The sequence below is a fragment of the Podarcis liolepis genome, assembly GCF_965112155.1.
Source record: "Podarcis liolepis genome assembly, chromosome: 3".
Taxonomy (NCBI): Eukaryota; Metazoa; Chordata; class Lepidosauria; order Squamata; family Lacertidae; genus Podarcis; species Podarcis liolepis.
The window spans coordinates 83,588,261-83,607,980 of record NC_139557.1 but is presented as its reverse complement, the minus strand read 5'-3'; the positions used below and the strand labels follow the sequence as shown (position 1 = coordinate 83,607,980).

At 41.1% G+C, this 19,720-nt stretch overlaps 1 protein-coding gene across 4 annotated transcripts in view; it reads left to right on the top strand.

Moving 5' to 3' along the window:
• Positions 1-19,720, top strand: part of STRN (striatin) — a 55,337-nt gene that overhangs the window by 21,340 nt on the left and 14,277 nt on the right. For 2 of the 4 annotated variants that reach the window (XM_083496838.1, XM_083496837.1), the window contains exons 6-13: positions 1,235-1,370; positions 1,779-1,914; positions 6,000-6,110; positions 9,903-9,989; positions 10,515-10,658; positions 15,036-15,172; positions 17,110-17,285; positions 19,669-19,716. In XM_083496838.1, the coding sequence (XP_083352964.1) occupies positions 1,235-1,370; positions 1,779-1,914; positions 6,000-6,110; positions 9,903-9,989; positions 10,515-10,658; positions 15,036-15,172; positions 17,110-17,285; positions 19,669-19,716 (975 nt within the window). The remainder of the gene's footprint in view (positions 1-1,234; positions 1,371-1,778; positions 1,915-5,999; positions 6,111-9,902; positions 9,990-10,514; positions 10,659-15,035; positions 15,173-17,109; positions 17,286-19,668; positions 19,717-19,720) is intronic. The other 2 variants (XM_083496839.1, XM_083496840.1) reach the window with 2 other exon arrangements.

Genomic DNA, 19,720 nt, shown 5'->3' with positions numbered 1-19,720 from the left:
GCAGTTGCGGCTTCATTTATTTTATTCTTGTCCAAGAAGGTCCCGCTCACCGTGTGTTGGGAATCTTGAAACCCAGCAAGTTGCTTCTTTTTTTAAAAAAAACCCAAAACACTCCCTCACCACTGTCCCAAGTAGTAATCTAGAAACTGGAGGTTTAAGCATCTATCTATATCAGTGAAGACATTGCTTTCTAATCTCAAGAAAAAAGAAGACAATTTCAGGTATCAATGTGAGAATTGTGATATTGCTGATTAGTAGTGGTTGGCTAGTCTGTTGAAATGTGGATTCATATATGCTCATTTTCAAAAGTAGTGGTGCTGTGTGTGTGTGTTCTAAAAGTGGATAATTTCAAATTTTCACTTTTCAAAGTGTTTGCTCAAGTGGAGTCCATGTTAAACGAAGTGTGGTAAATAAATTTAAAGAGTTTGGATCAAGAGGTAGCCTTCTGCAAATGGAAGAGCTGGCAATCCAGTGGAGGCTGCTATTCACAGAAAGAGGAAGAGGGGATTCTAACTTCCTGAGCACATTTTTAGGGGCACCAGGGGACTCTGCTCATGCGATCTCTGGATCCAGCCCAGAATGTAATAAAAGGCCCCTTCACCGTCATTTTTCATAGAAATAGCTGTTAAAGTCTTTAGTATTTAGTATTTAGTAATCAACCAATTGCTGCTGTGGTGAAGTATCACTGCATATTTTGCATACATTTAAGTTCTAGTTGAATTATCAGAATATACATTTTATATTTCATTGTAATTTAGCTCAAAACATTTACAGTTTTTCCCTTTTCTTGTGTGTGTATACCTTCAAACCGAGAGTTATGCTTTGTGCATTGAATGGAGTGGGCTGTAGTCTATAAAAGAGTGTGTACTGTCATTTTTTTAGTCCTTATGGTGCCATGAGACTCGTTCTAGTTTTTGTCGTGCACCACAATATACATTTATGAATGTGAAACTGAAGTTCCAGTAGCACACACACAGAGATCACTTGGACTAATGATAAAACTCTTTCAAACCAAAGCTGTGTATAATGACATGGATGCCAAATTTTATATTGTAAATGTTTGGTTTTATTATGAAAATAAATAAGAACATTTATATATTAAAAAGAAATTGCAGATCCATTGGAGAATTATATCATTTTCCCTATATTTTTTATGTGTTTGGCTTTGTTAAACATAATGAAGAGAGAAAAACAGACAAAATAACCCTTTGCTGCTATTTTAATTTTTATCTAGGAAACCAGATTTGACAGACTCTGCTTCGCTGCTAGAGACATTTAAATTCCTTGAAAATGCTGCAGCAGAATTTAGTGATGAGGACGAAGATGATGATATTGATGGAAGAGAGAGAACAATCATGGACACTTCAACGGTGGGCTGAGAACTCTTAATCATAGAACAAGACTTTCAGTGATGGGATCTTAAAAATCATGATATGGCATATATTCCAATCATGTGTGAGCAAATGCAAGGATTTAATCATGGCACATTTTTGCAAGTCGGCCTGATAAATGGTATTCTAATACTGTATTGCTACCTCCTGTCCAATTAAAAGAAGCCTAGCTTGGCCTCCTCCTCTACAATTTACACACAGCTTTGATTAAATTAGATTAAATTCCCTAGTGTTCTAAAGATTATATAGTACATTAGTATTTAAGTTAGATTTAAAATGAACAGTGATGTATATATCCTTCTCTTCTGTCCCCCCCCCCCCCGAGTTCAGGGATATGTAGAAATAATACAGACACAAATGTTTCATTTCATTTTCTGTCCTTCATAGATTGTGAGGAAAAGGGTGCTATCAGATAGCAGTGAAGACCGAGATACTGAAGAGGCCTTGAAGGAGTTTGATTTCTTGGCTACATCCGATGAAGGAGATGGAGAGTCAAGAAGTTCAGGAGACGGCACAGACTGGGGTAAGGAAGTAAAAAGGAATTCTTCAGAAATGCAGGAACTTGGTTAAATGCAAAAAAATGTAGCCGTTGTAATATTGTTGAGGATATGCTGCTGTAGCTCTGGGGTGACACAAGCCCTGCCAGATCCTCCCCACCTTTGTATTTTATCTAGATAGAATAAACTATTTTATTGAAGTTATTATTTTCTATGAATAGTTTGAGTTAGTTGTAAGATGTAACTTTTAAAACTCTATTCTGTAAGGAAATTGGCTATTCTTTTGGGATGCCACTAAAACATCTTACAAAACCTTCTAACTCCTTAGGAACATGGCAGATACAGTGTCTTAGCCATACAATGCTACGGAAACTGGCTGTAGAGGTAACCCAGTAGGAGAATGCTGTAGGTCATGTGCCTGTCATGACTTTATGTGTTTAATTGGTTGGCCAAGAAGGAAAAAACACTTGGTTCAATCTCATTACATAAGAGCACGACCAAGACATAGACCAACTCCACCACTTGATACTTCTCGGCGTTAAAGCCCTTGGGCCAGAATAAGCCCCACAGAGTCTGCTTTGGCATTAGCTTCATGACTTCAGGTAGTGAAATGGTAGAGTAAAAAAACAGAATGAAATGGCAGACAATGTGAGCCTGTGTCAGGGCAAAATGGCCAGATGGGAGTCTGACATGCAGTGTCGGGGCTTCCCATTCCTTCTGAAGCCTGTTTTGCATGCTGGGTTCACTTTCATTCTCCACACTCCCTTTGCCTACCAGACCAAGATTGATATTTAAGAATGTATAAAATGCTTAATATAGAATATCTGTGAGTGGTGAACAAGAGGACATAAGAATAAATAATATAAGATCAATCAAATAAAAACTATGAAGCGTAATTTAGCTTCTTTTGTAGATTGTATCTCTGCAAACTCAAAATACAACTGGGGAAGACCAGAGTAAACAGAGAAGTTTTCAGCAGGTGTCTAAAATGCAGAATATCTGTCTCCTATCTTCTTACATGTCCGTTGTTATATACATTATTTTTACTTGGCACTTCCTTGATGGCATCCTTGATGGCATTTCACTTCTTCCAGAGTGGCCAAATACAAATAATTCGAAACGGGATTGAAATGATGCCTTTGCCTTTGCAATCTGTTTCTGAAGGGTCCATCATACTAACCCATTTCCTGCAGATATTCTTGTAATCCTTTATAAACTCATACCTATCCATATTTACTGTTCCTCTGGGCTGTGTGTGTGTGTGTGTGTGAGAGAGAGAGAGAGCTCTCCTCCTGGCTGATACTACAGTTACAGTGGTGCCCCGCAAGACGAATGCCTCGCAAGATGGAAAACTCGCTAGACGAAAGAGTTTTCCGTTTTGGAGGTGCTTCGCAAAATGAATTTCCTATGGGCTTGCTTCGCAAGACGACAATGTCTTGTGAATTCCTGATGGTTTTTTTTCCTCCCCCCCTTTTTCTAAGCCGCTAAGCTGCTTATCAACTGATCCGATCAGCCGATAAGCCGCTAAAAGCCGCTAAAAGCCGCTAATAGCGCTAATTCGCTAATCCTTCAATGGGCTTGCTTCGCAAGACGAAAAAACCGCTAGACGAAGAGAATCACAGAACGGATTCTTTTCGTCTTGCGAGGCACCACTGTACTGCACTCTTAGCCAGTTTCTGTTGCAATCATGATTGGTTAGTCCTTCTTACCCGGCATTGCTGTTGTAAACTCTGCATCTATTCCTACTTCATTAGCTACTTGCTTCCTGACGATCACTTTTTGCTTAGTTTCCCAGCCTTTGGATTTTGTAACCTCCATTTTCTGAACTTCCTCTGCTCCATCCTCTCCACATTTGGCTATGTTTTGTTTTTCTTTCTCCCACACCTGTTCAAATGGCATAGGTTGAATCCATCATACCTTATGCTCCACTGACTCTGGCAGCCCAATCACATGCATGCTTTACCTGGAGGAAGTCCCACCAAATTCTGTGGGGCTTAATCCTAGGTAAGTATTCATATGCTATGAACGTGAAATCTGAGAGCTGGATACTGTTGTGCATCAGTATTCAGAAATGGAAGAAAGAAAACATCTGAGTAATCTATATAGTTTATTAGAGCAAGATTTGCCTCATGTGACAAACAGACTTTAAAAACAAAACAAAACAAAACAAAACAAAACACTGGAATGGGTTACATTTCAAAATGCCGCTTGAATGAATTTTTAAATGTGTTCTCACAGGTGATGTATAAGCAGAGGTAAAAACAGTTTGGACAAGTCAGAATGCCATTTCTACACAATATCTGGGGTTATGTGTAATTATAGCAACTCCCTTCTCCTTGTGACCCTCCCAAAAAGGTAACAACAGGTGGAATGCCATTTCATAAGATCTGCAGAGGTAGCAGCAGTGTTGTGCACCTGACATGAACACAGTCAGGTGGTTGGCACCAGGGACGTGAAACACAAACAATTTGTACCTTTTTTATTGGCTTCTTGCTGATGAGAGTAAAGAATAATAATAATTGGGGGGTGTATTAGTTTTTGTTACTATGTTATGCATTTTTGTGTTTTTATATTATAAACTGCTCTGTGATCCTTGGGTGAAGGGCGGTATAGAAATTTTAATAATGATGATGATGGTGATGATGATGTTACAATGCTCCGTGTTGGCTTCATTGTAATACAGACACTCTTGTATAAGCAGATGGCAAGTTGCAAAATTCTTCTGAAGTTCAGCCTGCGCTTGGAAAACAGTTCCCAAAACGCTGTGTTACATGTCATTACAGAACGTACATTTAAGTGTGCTTTCAGATGGAATCCTTTGCAAGTGTTAAGCATGCTCACTTGGCTTATGCGACACCAGCATGGCGTATGAAAATGTGCCAAGTCCTGTGGTAGACTTTGCTACTCTGAATTGACTTGCAGGATCAGTAATGTGGCAGTCTCCAAATCAGTTATTAAATGAACCTATTATTAGATGATACCCCTGGGCTTAAAGTACCTTCATTCCACTTGCTTTTTCATGTTACACTAGTTGGGGGGTGCTTGTCATTTTGATGCAGCCTAAGATTCAGCCTTGGTGTAAAGTGTGGTTTGTGGAACCACAGGACCTCTGGGTTGTGTGCCTTCTGCTATCTATAGCTAGTGTAAAATGTCATAATTTGAACTGTATGAATGAGACCAGGTTCTTCTTACAGCTGTTGAACACCATTATTGCAAGGAGACACACCCACATTGAAGCATAATGCCTAGATTTACTGTTTCTGTTACTATCTAATGCAGCGGTGTGCCCGTTTTCTTACTAAAGAATTTTAGTAATTTATTTTTATCTATGTTGCGCAACATAAGAGAAACCCAGTCAAAAGTAAGTGGGTATTCAAAGACTCAAGTAACAGAGACAGTGAAGACTGAAAGGGGAAATGTTTGAAGTAATTACCAATTACATTAAAAATGAAGTATTTTCACTCAGAATGAATAAAGGGTTGGGATCAGAAACTGGCTATTGCTAACACCAACCCCCAATTACATTTTTGAAGACTTCTGAACAAGTGAAATAGAGTGGCACTTAGGCTCAATTGAGCTGTGGTGGAGCCAGCATTATTTTGGCTCAGTCCATTTATAAAGCGGAGAGGGGTGGGTGGATCTTACTTTTAACGGTACAAGCTGTGCAGCGAGGGGAGTGCTGAACTCTTTCCCCACTTATGCTTTATCTGTCTGCAATCAGTTGCTCCAGCAGCTTTTATCCTATTTCTGACTCTGATAACAGCAGTGAGCTGAGAACAGAGAAAAGCAGCTGGAACAACACTGAGGGAAGACATGGCACTGAGTGGGGAAGGGTTCAGGGCTCTTCTCCTGTTCCTCTCCTAAACAACACTCCCCCTTCCTCACCATATGAACAAGGTGAGCATGTGAAAAGAAGCACATACCATTTGCCCTTCAACTGCAGCACTGTTTATTGTTGACTTTAAAAAACCCCAAATGTATAGATCAGCAACTTCTGCCGCCTTCAGTGCAAAATAAATAAATTACTTATAGATCAGCAGCTGCTGCCTTCTTCAGTATCAAATAAATAAATGACATAAAGAGGATGTTTCATTTGTTTTACTTTGTCTAGAAAAGGAAGACCAGTGTCTCATGCCTGAAGCCTGGAATGTGGACCAGGGAGTAATAACCAAACTGAAGGAACAATACAAAAAGGAGCGCAAGGGGAAAAAGGGGGTGAAGAGTAAGTGGAAAACATTGCACCTTAAAATTCACAAATTCCTGCCTCTTTTCACTTCACCAATACTATCTTTCTTTCAATGTTTTCCTCAAACTACTTACTCTTTTACTTTGCTGCTCCTGACTGCTTTCCTGTTCACAGTTACCAGGGGTGGAAATTAATGATACTTAAAATCCAGAGGTGTTGGGGTCATTGCTGTTATCCAGTTGGATAAAGTATCGGGGGGGGGAATGCTTTTAAAATATTAATATTTAATTTTTGGCTACCATAAAACACTTCTTGTTAAGGTTTGTCCAAACCAGCCAATTTTTGCTTGACTTAGAGACCATAGAGGCTGTTGTTGATTGTGTGATCTCTCTTGGTTTGTATTTCTGGGAATCTTTGTGCAGAACTTAATGCTTCAGTAAATGATTGCTAATCATTCCATCTAATTTTTGAAGTTAGTTTAGTCTGTGCGCGCACCCTGTCATTTACAATGGGCAATGCAAATTGGATCAGGAGAACCATTCAGCTATTTTCATGTACCCAAGGATTTGGGTTTGCATTGGCTTTTATTGAACAGCGTTCCCCAATGCTACCTGGCAAAACGCTTTTGAAACTGAGGGAGAGTGAAAAATGTTCTGATAGCATGCAAGAAGTTACTTGCCATGCACAGGCCTTTGGACTAACCTGATCCCATCACTTGATACGTTCAACTGTTTATTTCCCTTTGGCAGCCCTGAGACAACTCCTTCCAAACAAAGCAAACAGCTTTGTATGAAGTTATAAACTTTGCCATCCAGTGGAAATACCTCATGCACCCCCTCAGCACATCTGACAAGTTAGGGTGTGTATATAGGAGGGTGTACGGTGCATATATTAAGCAGTTGCTGTTTTTTTAAAAAAGAAATAATATAGTTCTGGGAGAAGAAGAGGAGATGTATGTACTGCAAACCTGTAAAGAGCAGCTCATGAGACAAGCAGATAACTGAATCTTTGGTCTGGACATACCCTTAACTAGAAGTGAAAGATAAAAGCAAATTAATTTCTACCCTTGTTTCTATGTAATGTTTGCTACATGCAAGTCATGCTATCCTCATAATTTGAATGCAGGGCTCGAAATGGGGGGAGGTGGAATCTTACCAGGCTTTTAATAATATCAGTAAGTCCTCATCAAACTTCGCCTAATTCGGTTGAGTGCTATTTTTATACCAGGCAAACAATTGGATCGGTATTTGAAGTTTAATTTCTAGCCCTGTGTGTCATACCCTTTCTGTGTTACATCTCTTACAATATAAATCCATTACGTAGAAGCTGTGTGCTCAAAATGTGCAATGCAACCCTTTCAGATGTTTAATATGAAAATCCTAGGTTTATATGTCATACACAGCAGTTGTATTCTGAAAATTTGGGTAGCAATTATATGGAACAAATGCACACAGAAATCAAGATTAACAAAAAAAATGTAAGATGCTTAATTTTTAATGTTAGTCTTTGCAAAATTGATTTAAAAATTACAGTATTAGCTTTCCCCATTATTCTTGGGGAGGACTTTGCTAAATGCTAGCTTTCAGCATGTTGCAGAGGCTTTTGGTCTGTGCAGCCTTGTAGTGTTAGCACTGTTAATATCACAGAACAGATAATTTTTCATCTAAAAAATATTATGATTGGATCACAGTACCAAATTTTGGTAGTGTCAAAATATATTTGGTGATTACTTGTGGGCCTAATGGCAAAAGGCACAATAGAGTCTGAAATCTGGATGAATATATTCCTCTATTTTGTTGCTCAAATTGCAATACTCATTCATCATGCATTTACAAACCTGAGAGAAATTCCTCCTTACATCAGCTATTTCTTCTGCTGTGTTTAATATGGTAAACTCTAAAATATGATACCTGGCAAGTTACCTGTATTTCCCCTAGATGTTGTAGGGAAAGGAGGAGATACAGGGCTCCCTCCTTGGATTTTTTGAGAGTGCTTTACTGAAGCATAACCACTTCATTGATTCCCTGTATTCTACATCTGAGTATTGAAAAGAAGGAAGTGGATAATCCTATTTATTAAGTTTTTTGGTTATGGAGAAATGCTTCAGCAGCAATAACACAAGTAACTTGTCCCTGTCATCTTGCAAACCATTCTTTCAAAGTGCTGTACATCGTGTATTCCTCCAAAACATCATTTAAGGGTTAGCCACTTTTCTGGGACAATGTCCAGATCTCCTGGCAGCCTGCCACATTCTGTTTTGTTTTAAAACCCTAAGGCTTCTGCCAGCCCACCCAATTCAGCTAAGGGGACTGGGACAGGATTTACGCTGGCCCAATGAAGTCCTATCCATTGATCCTAAGGCCTACTTCAGGAGTATTCATTCTCCTGTTCATCGGTGCTGGCCCATAGTATGAGGGGATATGCTCTTGCCTTAGTCATTGCTACAAGATCTAGTAATTCAAGTTCTTTACTAGATTCCCCATTGTGAGGTTTGGCAAATTGCTTTTCCCTTTTCCATTCATTCCTCGCCACCCAAAACATATCAGAATTTGGGACTCACTACAAGCTTGTTAAATGTTGAGACTCATGCATAGAACACGGATAGATACGTGGTCTGAATATCATAGGTAGCATAGGCCACAGGAGTTTATGGCACTTTGCATTAGAGCATGGGCCTCTGCAACTCGTCATGCTGAATCCAGCCCACTAGCAACATAGGCTGGAGCTACATTGATCTGTAAAACCATTAATTAAAAATAACATTATATATCACTCAATCCATTTTTACATTGCTGGCGACTCGCAGCTCTGCAGCGCCCCCTGGTGTCACATTTTTATAACACATTTTTAACGTTATAACCTACCAGTGTAGGTTAGTCCCTAGTGTTGCCTGCCAGAGGCTCTCACTTTAAAACTATATTTTTTGCTCCCTACCTAAAACTAAAAGAACTGAGGTGGGGGCTGCCAAATGCCAAGCAAGTTATGATTGGTGGAATGTGTTTCATTTGGTGAGTAGCAGACTATTGATCAGGATGAGATAAAATTAAAACACAAGAGGACTGCATGAAGTTGGTGCTCAATAGAGTGGCATACCTGGCAGAAAAGAAATAGATTTTTAAATTTGAGATGAGGCATTTGTTTTGACTGGAAATTATTATCTGTATAACCAAATTGGGTTTTAAAACCATTCCACTATTCTTTCTGAACTAAAGAGCTAAATGTTTAAACGAGTGATGGATGAAAGAATGGAATTTGCTTCCCCCTCTCCCAGCTTTTCCCGATATGAAAAATAACTGGTTATGAATCTTAATTAAATGAAATCAAGTAGCGTTTTGCCATTACAGAAATTAAGCATCTGCTCAGGGCCAACACTCTTGGAAGATGCATCAGTTATGCATAATCTAGAATAGTTTGTAACTGTGATAAATCAGTTATATTTGGTGACAGAAAGGTTAAAAGTGGAAATCTAGGGGCATGAATGTTCAGCTGTAAAGCATATATAACTTTAATGAATGTGCACACCTATAGAATTTTGTATATTTGCAGACAAGCACTTCTGTTATAGTCTTGCAAAATCCTGAATTGTTTGTCTGCAACAAATATCAGTCGTTACAAATCATTGTTATTATTATGGCAGGATTTGGACCGAATAATTTGAGGAAAGTGCTGTGATTTTGTAAAAAGTCCTTGTGAAGCGTGCTAAGTTCAGACCTGTCTTAGAATACACTTTAAGGTGACTAGAAATAGTTATATAATTTAGTAGTTTAGGAAAAACGGTTATGGACTGTGGGTAAGATATTTTCCCATTCTTAATTAAACTTACAACAGGAAAAACTACCGAAGATATGTTTCAGCCTCAGTCCTATATAAAACAGTCAAAACAGGGATGTGGGAAAATGATGGAGCAAAATGCAGGTAAGTTTTGAGAAGGGCATGGGGTTTTCACCACATGTAGTTTCAGGGAGAACAAAACCAGCGACTCTTGCTTGATTGTTTTTGTTTTTCAATTTTTTAAAGTAATTGTCATTGTTTAGATTGTGGCACGGTCACAGTCCTGCACAATTTTGTGAAAGTTTGAAAACTTGTGCAAAAAATTCAACTCACAAGTGTTACAGTCTTTGGAAAAATAAAATTATTTTTTGTTTTATTTGCTGTCACTTGGATGCATTTTACATTTCTCAAGCAAGTCCATGCAGTGAACAGAAGTGTGTGTGCAAAACCTCAGTTTTCATCATTTCCTTCTTAAAGCACTTCATTTCATGCCATAAATTTAGTTACTGGTGGAAGTAGGAATCATTATTTGACTCACGTTCATCTTTTTCTTTTGCTATAAATAGCACTCATTGTCATTATTGTTGGTGCAACTTGTTAGTTAATAGTAACACTACTTTTATTAATGTTTGCAAAACTTTCCCCCCACATTTTGTTGTTTTTGGCCAGGGCCCAACAGGTCAAAACTACAAGATATGCTTGCTAACTTGAGAGATGTTGATGATCTGCCTGGATTACAACAGTCAGCCATGTCTCTCACCAGATCCAGTACTTCACGGCTTATTGAACAAGAAATCAATAGAACAGATGAAGGTGAGGGCTGCTGCTGTGTGTGTGTGTGTGTGTGTGTGTGTGTGTGTGTATAAGGGGTGCATTAGAGCTATTGCTTGAGAAAACGAGGCCTAATCAGGACTGCCAGACCTCTCTATTTTGGCCAAACTACACCCTTTGGGGCCCTAAATTGAAAGGGTGTTTTGCAGGCACCTTTGATGGGTTGATCAAGTAGTGCTTGCAAAATAGGGCTTTGGAAGGTGCTTCTGAAGGCCTCTGCAGTCACCTGACATCATTGTGACATTCAGGCCAGGTCCGATGGCTGGGGGAAATAACAATCTGACATTTTTGGCCAAAAAGGGTCCCTACTCCTGAATTAAAGGAATCTGAAATAGCTTTTGCCTATTATTCTGTCAGCTTTGTATATGTGTTCTGAAGCGAAGATGTTTTTTAGATGATGCATGATAACCTTACAAGAAGTACCGTATTCTTCGCCCTATAGGATGCACCGGACCATAGGACGCACCTAGATTGGGGGGGGGGGGAATAAAGGAAAAAAATCTTATTCCCCCCCCCCAGGCTTGGGGCTGGGGCGGGGGAAGCCCGAGCTTCCCTCGACGCCAGCCCCCAGAACAGGCTGCCGCCCGCAAGCCTTGCAAACCCGGCAGGACCTCCCGCCGGCCGCGCAAGGCTTGCGGACATCTGCCCGAAGCACGGGGCGTGCTCCGCAGCGCGCCCTGTGCTTTGGGCTGCAGACTGCCACCCCAAGCCTTGCACGCCAGGCGGCACCTCCTGCCGGGCGCACAAGGCTTGCGGACATCTGCCCGAAGCTGCAGGCTGCAGCTTCCGCCCCAAGCCTTGCGGATAGCTTCCTGAAGCCTGGAGAGCGAGAGGGGTCGGTGCAAAAGCCTGCATTCGCCCCATAGGACGCACACACATTTCCCCTTCATTTTTTGGAAGGGAAAAAGTGCGTCCTATAGGGTGAAAAATACGGTAATAATCCTTCCTATGTGAAAACAAAGGGGAAATCACAAGATGGAGCTTCCTACCTGTGGTTTTTATAATTATTTGTATTACAAATACATATGCTATACATTTCTCTGTAAAAAGAAATCTCCCCCAATCTGTTGTCCAAATATTTGGGGGCATCTTTTTAGCTGATTAAATGTTCTTAATCAGTTACTCCAACTAAGAGTTGATTAAATGCTCCATCCTTTCTTTGTATACATACTAGCAAACTTCCTTCCCTTAATTTTTGCAAATCTGCTGTTGTGCATGGTAATTCTTATGAGTAAAGTGCCCTGGGAAGATCGCAAGACTACTATGTCCTGAAAATTTTAACTTTGCTAGTATTTTTCAAGCGCATGGCAAATTACAGAACCAACTCTTAATTCACCTTACCAATACATAAAGCAGGAGTGGATTAATGGTAGATCTGGATCTACTGGAAGCTCTGGATGATTTGAAGCAGAGTGACAAGGATTCTGACTACTGTTGTTGTTTAGTTGTGTCTGACACTTCGTGATCCCATGGACCAGAGCACGCCAGGCACTCCTGTCTTCCACAATGGCAACAAAATGACCACCTTAAATTATGCTGCTAGAATGAAGAAAATTGGAGGCAAGGAGTATATTAGATGAAAGAAAGGAAGGCAGGTGGGTGGGTGGGTGAAGAGAAGCAAGCAGCCAGGAATAGATTTTTGTGTGGAAGGACTGTGAGCTTACATAAGTTTTGGTGCTCAGAATAAATGTTTGTATTCAGAAGACTTTAATTCTAGGTGCTTATCTTTTGCACCAGTCTCTAGTTGATAGCTATTGGAGGGGAAAATTAAGCAAGTCCTGAAAACCCGAAAACATATAAAACCTGAAAACATATATAAAAACATCACTATTCCACTGTCAACTAGCTAAATAATTGGTTTTCTTTAGCATGTCTTCCAAGAAAGCCCTTTGATTTTGTGTTAAACTTAACCTTGCTAAGTTTAAGGGGCAGTTTACACTCGATGAACATTCTCGAGTGAATGCTGGTCATTTGAATGACCAGCATTCAAATGAAGGTACCATTTGTGTAGACCGGCACGTCCCCATGGGGGCTTTCCATTTCAGTTATTGTGGATGACACTTTTTGAGAGGCTGCAGTTGCAGAAGTTGCAGCTGATTCTGCCTCAGAGGTAATAATGCCTCCAACTTGAACGCTGCCAGATACCGGCCCTGAAATCTCCCAGTTGCCAATTGCAAAGCCACCTCTAGTCGTGAACTGGATCCAACTTCCTCTGTTTAAAATTGCTGTCTGGGCATATTTATAAATAGAAAATATGTATTCGTCATGTAATGGCTACTAGTCTGATTAAAACAGCTTCTGCTGGCTGCATTTTAAGAAGTGGATGTAGCACACTCCATGGAACAAGGGCAGCAGAACATTGAAGGATCAACAGCCCACATGCTTAAAATATATGCTTTGAAAGACAAAATGTTACTTAGCAACACTTTGAGAAGTGGGGGGAAATCTCCTTTTGCTTGGAACATTTTTTCCCCATCCCACGTTGGGTTCACTGCTGGAAAGGCCTAGGTGGTAGTTTTTCTACAATTGCTCAGTTGGGTGTCCTGAGCTTTCAGTCTCAGCATTGCATTGACCTTCACACAATTGGGATGAAGGCTACCTTCGATTTTTGAATGGGTGTTCGATGTTTTGGCAAACTTACGGCAAGATTTAGGGCTTTTACAGGTGATCTAGGGGACGCGGGTGGCGCTGTGGGTAAAACCTCAGTGCCTAGGACTTGCTGATCGTAAGGTCGGCGGTTCGAATCCCTGCGGCGGGGTGAGCTCCTGTCGTTCGGTTCCAGCTCCTGCCCACCTAGCAGTTCGAAAGCACCCCTAAGTGCAAGTAGATAAATAGGTACCGCTTTATAGCGGGAAGGTAAACGGCGTTTCCGTGTGTGGCACTGGTGCTGGCTCACCAGTGCAGCTTCGTCACACTGGCCACGTGACCCGGAAGTGTCTTCGGACAGCGCCGGCTCCCGGCCTCTTAAGTGAGATGAGCGCACAACCCTAGAGTCGGTCACGACTGGCCCGTACGGGCAGGGGTACCTTTACCTTTTACAGGTGATCTCTCCCCCCCCCCCCCCGGCCACTGCCATGTACTGTTTTTACTTTGTTGCATTTTCCTAGCATTTAGAATGCAATATTTTTATTTTTTAGGAAAATATGAATGTGACCCACCCCCTTTTCGGCCCCATTGAATTTTGGGCTGAATATTTCATTCTCCCTTTGGAATCAATGGGACTACCTGAAAGTATCAGGGTGAACTTGGATCAGGCCCATCTAATCCAGCACTCTGGTCCCACAGTGGCCAACCAGATGAATCATAGAATCATAGAATCATAGAGTTGGAAGAGACCACAAGGGCCATCGAGTCCAACTCCCTGCCAAGCAGGAAACACCATCAGAGCACTCCTGACATATGGTTGTCAAGCCTCTGCTTAAAAACCTCCAAAGAAGGAGACTCCACCACACTCCTTGGCAGCAAATTCCACTGTCGAACAGCTCTTACTGTCAGGAAGTTCTTCCTAATGTTTAGGTGGAATCTTCTTTCTTGTAGTTTGGATCCATTGCTCCGTGTCCGCTTCTCTGGAGCAGCAGAAAACAACCTTTCTCCCTCCTCTATGTGACATCCTTTTATATATTTGAACATGGCTATATAAAAGGATGTCACATAGAGGAGGGACGAATACATGCTCCAAAGGATGCTTACAAGCAGAACATGAGCACAGCACTCATCCCACCTGCGATGTATTCAGAGGGCATGGTGGAACTTAGCCTCCGTGGCTAGTAGTCATTGATCGCCTTTTCCGCTATGAATTTGTCTAATCTTTTCAAGTCGTCAGAATTAGAGTGGCCACCCCTGCCTCTTGTAGGAGTGGATTGCATAGTATAATAATAATAATAATAATAATAATAATAATAATAATAATAATAATAATAATATATTTGTACCCCGCCCATCTGACTGGGTTGCCCCAGCCACTCTGGGCGACTTCCAGCACATATAAAAACATAATAAAACATTACACCTTAAAAAGGTTCACCATACAGGGCTGCCTTCAGATGTTTCCTAAATGTCATATAATTACTCATCTCCTTGGCATCTGAAGTCTCTTGCACAAATATTAGTGCCATCAGCCAAACAGTATTTCCTTTTTTAGTGCTTAATCGTTTTGAACAATTCTGAAGAAATCAGCTTCCGAGGTATGTGTATTTAAGAACTTTATTTCTGGCAAAAATTGGATTCTGCTGGTGCTGATTTGCGCATGTTAATTTCACTTTGTTTTGTAAAGAGCTTACTCTGCTGAATTTCAATTGAACTGCTTATGCCAAGCTTCTGATTGTATGGAGTACTTAACTTTCATTTCTTCTCTTTCAGTGGAAGCTTTAACATTCCCTCCTTCATCCGGAAAGTCTTTCATTATGGGAGCAGATGAGGCCCTTGAAAACGAGCTGGGTCTTGGGGAACTAGCAGGCCTAACAGTAGCCAACGAGGCAGATTCTCTGACGTACGATGTAAGTGCTAGTTTGTCACTGTTGCTTCTGTTTTTCAACAGATAAAAATTGTGATAGGAAAATAGGAAGAAGCTGCCTTATAATGAGTCATTGTTCCATCTAGCCCAGTCCTGTCTACACTGACTGGCAGAGGCTCTCCAGGGTTTTGGACCAGAGTCTTTCCTAGCCCTATATGGAGATCCTGGGGCTTGGACCTTCTCTATGGAAAGCAGGTGCTTTACCACTGAGCTATGGTCCTTTTGATCTACCTTATAGGATTGTTACAAGGACATTTCCTCAAGGTAGGAGTGCTGCATGATGCTCTGAAAGTCACAATAAGCCCAAAAGTCTGGCTCACTGGCTGCTACAGCCTTCTCCACTCCCTCTGTCGCTTCTGTGATCTCTGCTTCCTCCTCTGCTTTTTCGTTCCCTCTTCCTCCCCACCTTTTTCCCTGATTTTCTTCCGAAACCCTTCCATTGGTGAAACGGTTGAGCAGCACTGTGGCAACAATAGGGCATCTGCTACCTCTTTGCAAAGACATGCAAATCAACATGGCTGGAGTGGCTGCAGTGCCATCTATAGGCAATTCTGACCTCTGCAGCTCAACCCTTTGAATGCAGCTGTGTTCCTTTGCTTTGCAGTGGGAGGGAGAATGTTCTTTCTCTATCCTAGGTGCCAGACCTAATAGTATGGTTCCTTTGGTGACCAGACTTCTGGAATGTTGTGTTCCTGTACAATGCGTAGTTTGGAAAAATCATAATTTAACATGTAAGATTAATAAAACATGCAACCATGCAAACATGCAAGAATATGAAAGCTTGCATTCACAAGGGCGCTCTGCCATTTATCTCTTTAGCAATCGATTATCATAAGAATAATCTTACAGTCCTACAAATTATGTCTATGCTGTGCTGATCCCTGAACTACTTAAAGCTGCCTTAAGTAGAGGATGTTCTTTTACAGGACAATGCTCTGATGTGGCAGTAGTTATTTTAAAATTGGAAGTGGCTGCTCTTTCCAGTGCACGGCCAAGATAAATGATTTATTGCTGACCATTTATTGCATACACTTCCAAAACCTTTTCAGAGGCACTGAATGGGTTACTTTCCATATGAATTTATCAACTTGTTGGAGTCATCAGCCGAGGCCTTCCTTTCTATCTCACAAGCATTGGTGTTGCCTTGAGACAGGGCTTTTTCAGGAGCAGTGTTCAGACTTATTTTGCCAGCTGTTCATTATTGATTAATGATTGCATTGTATTTTGCTGATCCATGCTGTGCTTTTATTACAGTTTTCATCTGGTGTTTTAATGTAGTGATTTTGGATTGTATTTTTCCATTTTGCAAGCTACTTGGGATGAAAAAGTGGAGTAGACATGAAATAAATGGTGAAGCATGTTTTAAAGAAGGAATTGGAAGGAAGCTCTTTTTGCAGATATTTAAAGAAGCCACCTCTTGTGTGGATGAAATAGTAGGGAGGAGGGCAGAAAGTATGCGGACATCCAAGAATATACACAGGCTTTTATGGGAAAGGGGAGGCAAGCATAATAATTCAAAGCAAAGAGAAATTGATGAGAAGAGGGGAAGAGGAAAATGAGGGGCAGAGCTTGAAGTTTATTGATACAGCTGCCAACTATTCATAAGGCATGCTGTGTATTTCTTAAAAGAGAATGCTTGTCCCCTCAAGGTTCCATCTCATGCTGTTTTGCAGGCAACACTGTTAGAATGAGGAAATACAGGTCGTGCTGCTCTTGACGTTTTTTTGTTGTTGTTGACTTTAATGACTGGAGGGTTAACTTTAATAGGAAAAAACAGTTGCATCTCTATTTTGTCTTGTTACTTTTTCTTCCACATAGTCCAAACTCAGCATTTGATAGCAGGAAAATGAAATACCATCTGTTTTGATAGTTCCCCGCCTCACATTGGCTAAACTGAAGCTTTTGTTTTTATTACCACAGATAGCAAACAATAAAGATGCACTGAGGAAGACCTGGAACCCCAAATTCACCTTAAGGAGTCATTTTGATGGAATAAGAGGTCTTGCTTTCCATCCAGTTGAACCTGTGTTAATTACTGCATCCGAAGACCATACATTAAAAATGTGGAATTTACAGAAAACATCTCCAGCAAAAAAGTAAGATTGTGATTGTTAAAAGATATGTGGAGATTAATTTTTTAAACTAATCATTGTAGAAACATGGTAGCAACATAATGACTAGTTTAGGCCTGATTAATCCTCTCAAGGATAAATATTACCTGCTGACTCACTTATTGGGTTAAGGAATATTGTTTCTCTTCCAGAATCCATGCCAGTTAGATTTAAACATTAGAAACATTTATAAGTCTTATAAATAATAATAATAATAATAATAATTAATTTATTTGTACCCCGCCCATCTGGCTGGGTTTCCCCAGCCACTCTGGGCGGCTTTCATAGAAACCAAAAAACACTAAAATATCACACATTAAAAACTTCCCTGAACAGGGCTGCCTTAAGATGTCTTCTGAATGTCAGGTAGTTGTTTATCGCTTTGACATCTGATGGGAGGGCGTTCCACAGGGCGGGCGCCACTACTGAGAAGGCCCTCTGCCTGGTTCCCTGTAGCTTTGCTTCTCGCAATGAGGGAACCACCAGAAGGCCCTCGGCGCTAGACCTCAGCGTCTGGGCAGAATGATGGGGGTGGAGACGCTCCTTCAGGTATACTGGGCCGAGGCTGTTTAGGGCTTTAAAGGTCAACACCAGCACTTTGAATTGTGCTCGGAAACGTACTGGGAACCAATGTAGGTCTTTCAAGACCGGTGTTATGTGGTCTCGGCGGCTGCCCCCAGTCACCAGTCTAGCTGCCGCATTCTGGATGATTTGTAGTTTCTGAGTCACCTTCAAAGGTAGCCCCACGTAGAGTGCATTGCAGTAGTCCAAGCGGGAGATAACTAGAGCATGCACCACTCTGGCGAGACAGTCCGCGGGCAGGTAGGGTCTCAGCCTGCGTACCAGGTGGAGTTGGTAGACAGCTGCCCTGGATACAGAATTGACCTGCGCCTCCATGGACAGCTGTGAGTCCAAAATGACTCCCAGGCTGCGCACCTGGTCCTTCAGGGGCACAGTTACCCTATTCAGGACCAGGGAGTCCTCCACACCAGCCCACCCCCTGTCCCCCAAAAACAGTACTTCTGTCTTGTCAGGATTCAACTTCAATCCATTAGCCGCCATCTATCCTCTAACCGCCTCCAGGCACTCACACAGGACTTTCACCACCTTCACTGGTTCTGATTTGAAAGAGAGGTAGAGCTGGGTATCATCTGCATATTGATGGACACCCATCCATAAATGGCGCGTGTATATGTATATATGTGATCGTGTATCATATCAAATTATATAAAAGCAAATAAAGGTCCTATTTAAGTAACAACCTGTTGCCATTATAAGAAAAGGGAACTTATTCATAGTCTTCACTATTCTCCTATAGCTCAAGAATCTTAGGAAGGATCAGTTGGTATTTATGGGGGGGGGGGAGGTAGCTGTTGCCACAACAAGAATTGCTTGGTTCTGTGAATATTCATTAGAATGCTGCGGGTAGACCAGTGAAGGGGGCAGACTACCTCCAACACATGACACTGGTGTTAAAAGACCTGCACTGGCTTCCTGTGTACTATTGAGCCAAGTTCAGGGTTCTTCTGCTAGTGTACAAAACCCTGAATAACCTAGGCCCAGCATAACTTAACCCCAAGTTAATTACTGGGATCATCGGAGGGAGCCCTTCCCACAGGAAGTTCAACAAACACCATCTCTGCCCCTACTAAATCTCGGGACTCTTGGTCAAAACTGTTTTATCTGAGGAGGCCTTTGCTTGAATATTTCTCAGATGTTTTACTTTGGGGGGGGGGGAGAAAATTCTTGAGTTTTAAAGTTTTAGAGGTTTTAATTTATGTTTAAAATTTTGAATATTGTATATTTTGTTGTTTTGTAAGCCTCTTCAAGACCTACATGATGAAAAGTGGGATATACATAAATACATACTGTATATACACACATAAAATAGCTTTGCAAGAGCCACATTTTTTGTTTTTTTCCTTACACAGTATATAAGCTATTGGTGGTTGGCCACTGAAATCAGCTCTTGCTGATTCTTTCACAGTCCTTTTTGATTCTTTGTTTGTTTGATTATGATTTTTACAAGAACAAGAACTGCCTGCCTGTGGCTTATAAAAAGTGGGGAGCGGCAAAGAGGAGGAGTCAGGGACACTTAGTGCGAATGTGGAGTTAAAAGTATTCAAAAGCTTCCTGTGAGTTTAGGCCAGGCATAGGCAAACTCAGCCCTCCAGATGTTTTGGGGACTACAACACCTATCATCCCTAGCTCACAGGACCAGTAGTCAGGGATTATGGGAATTGTAGTCCCAAAGCATCCGGAGGGCTGAGTTTGCCTATGCCTGGTTTAGGCCAACCGGGAAGCTAACCTTTTCATGCCTTAACAAATATTTTCTGAACCTGTGATTCTGCTTTTTAATTTTGTTTAGGAGTGCCTCTCTTGATGTTGAACCTATCTACACTTTCAGGGCACACAAGTAA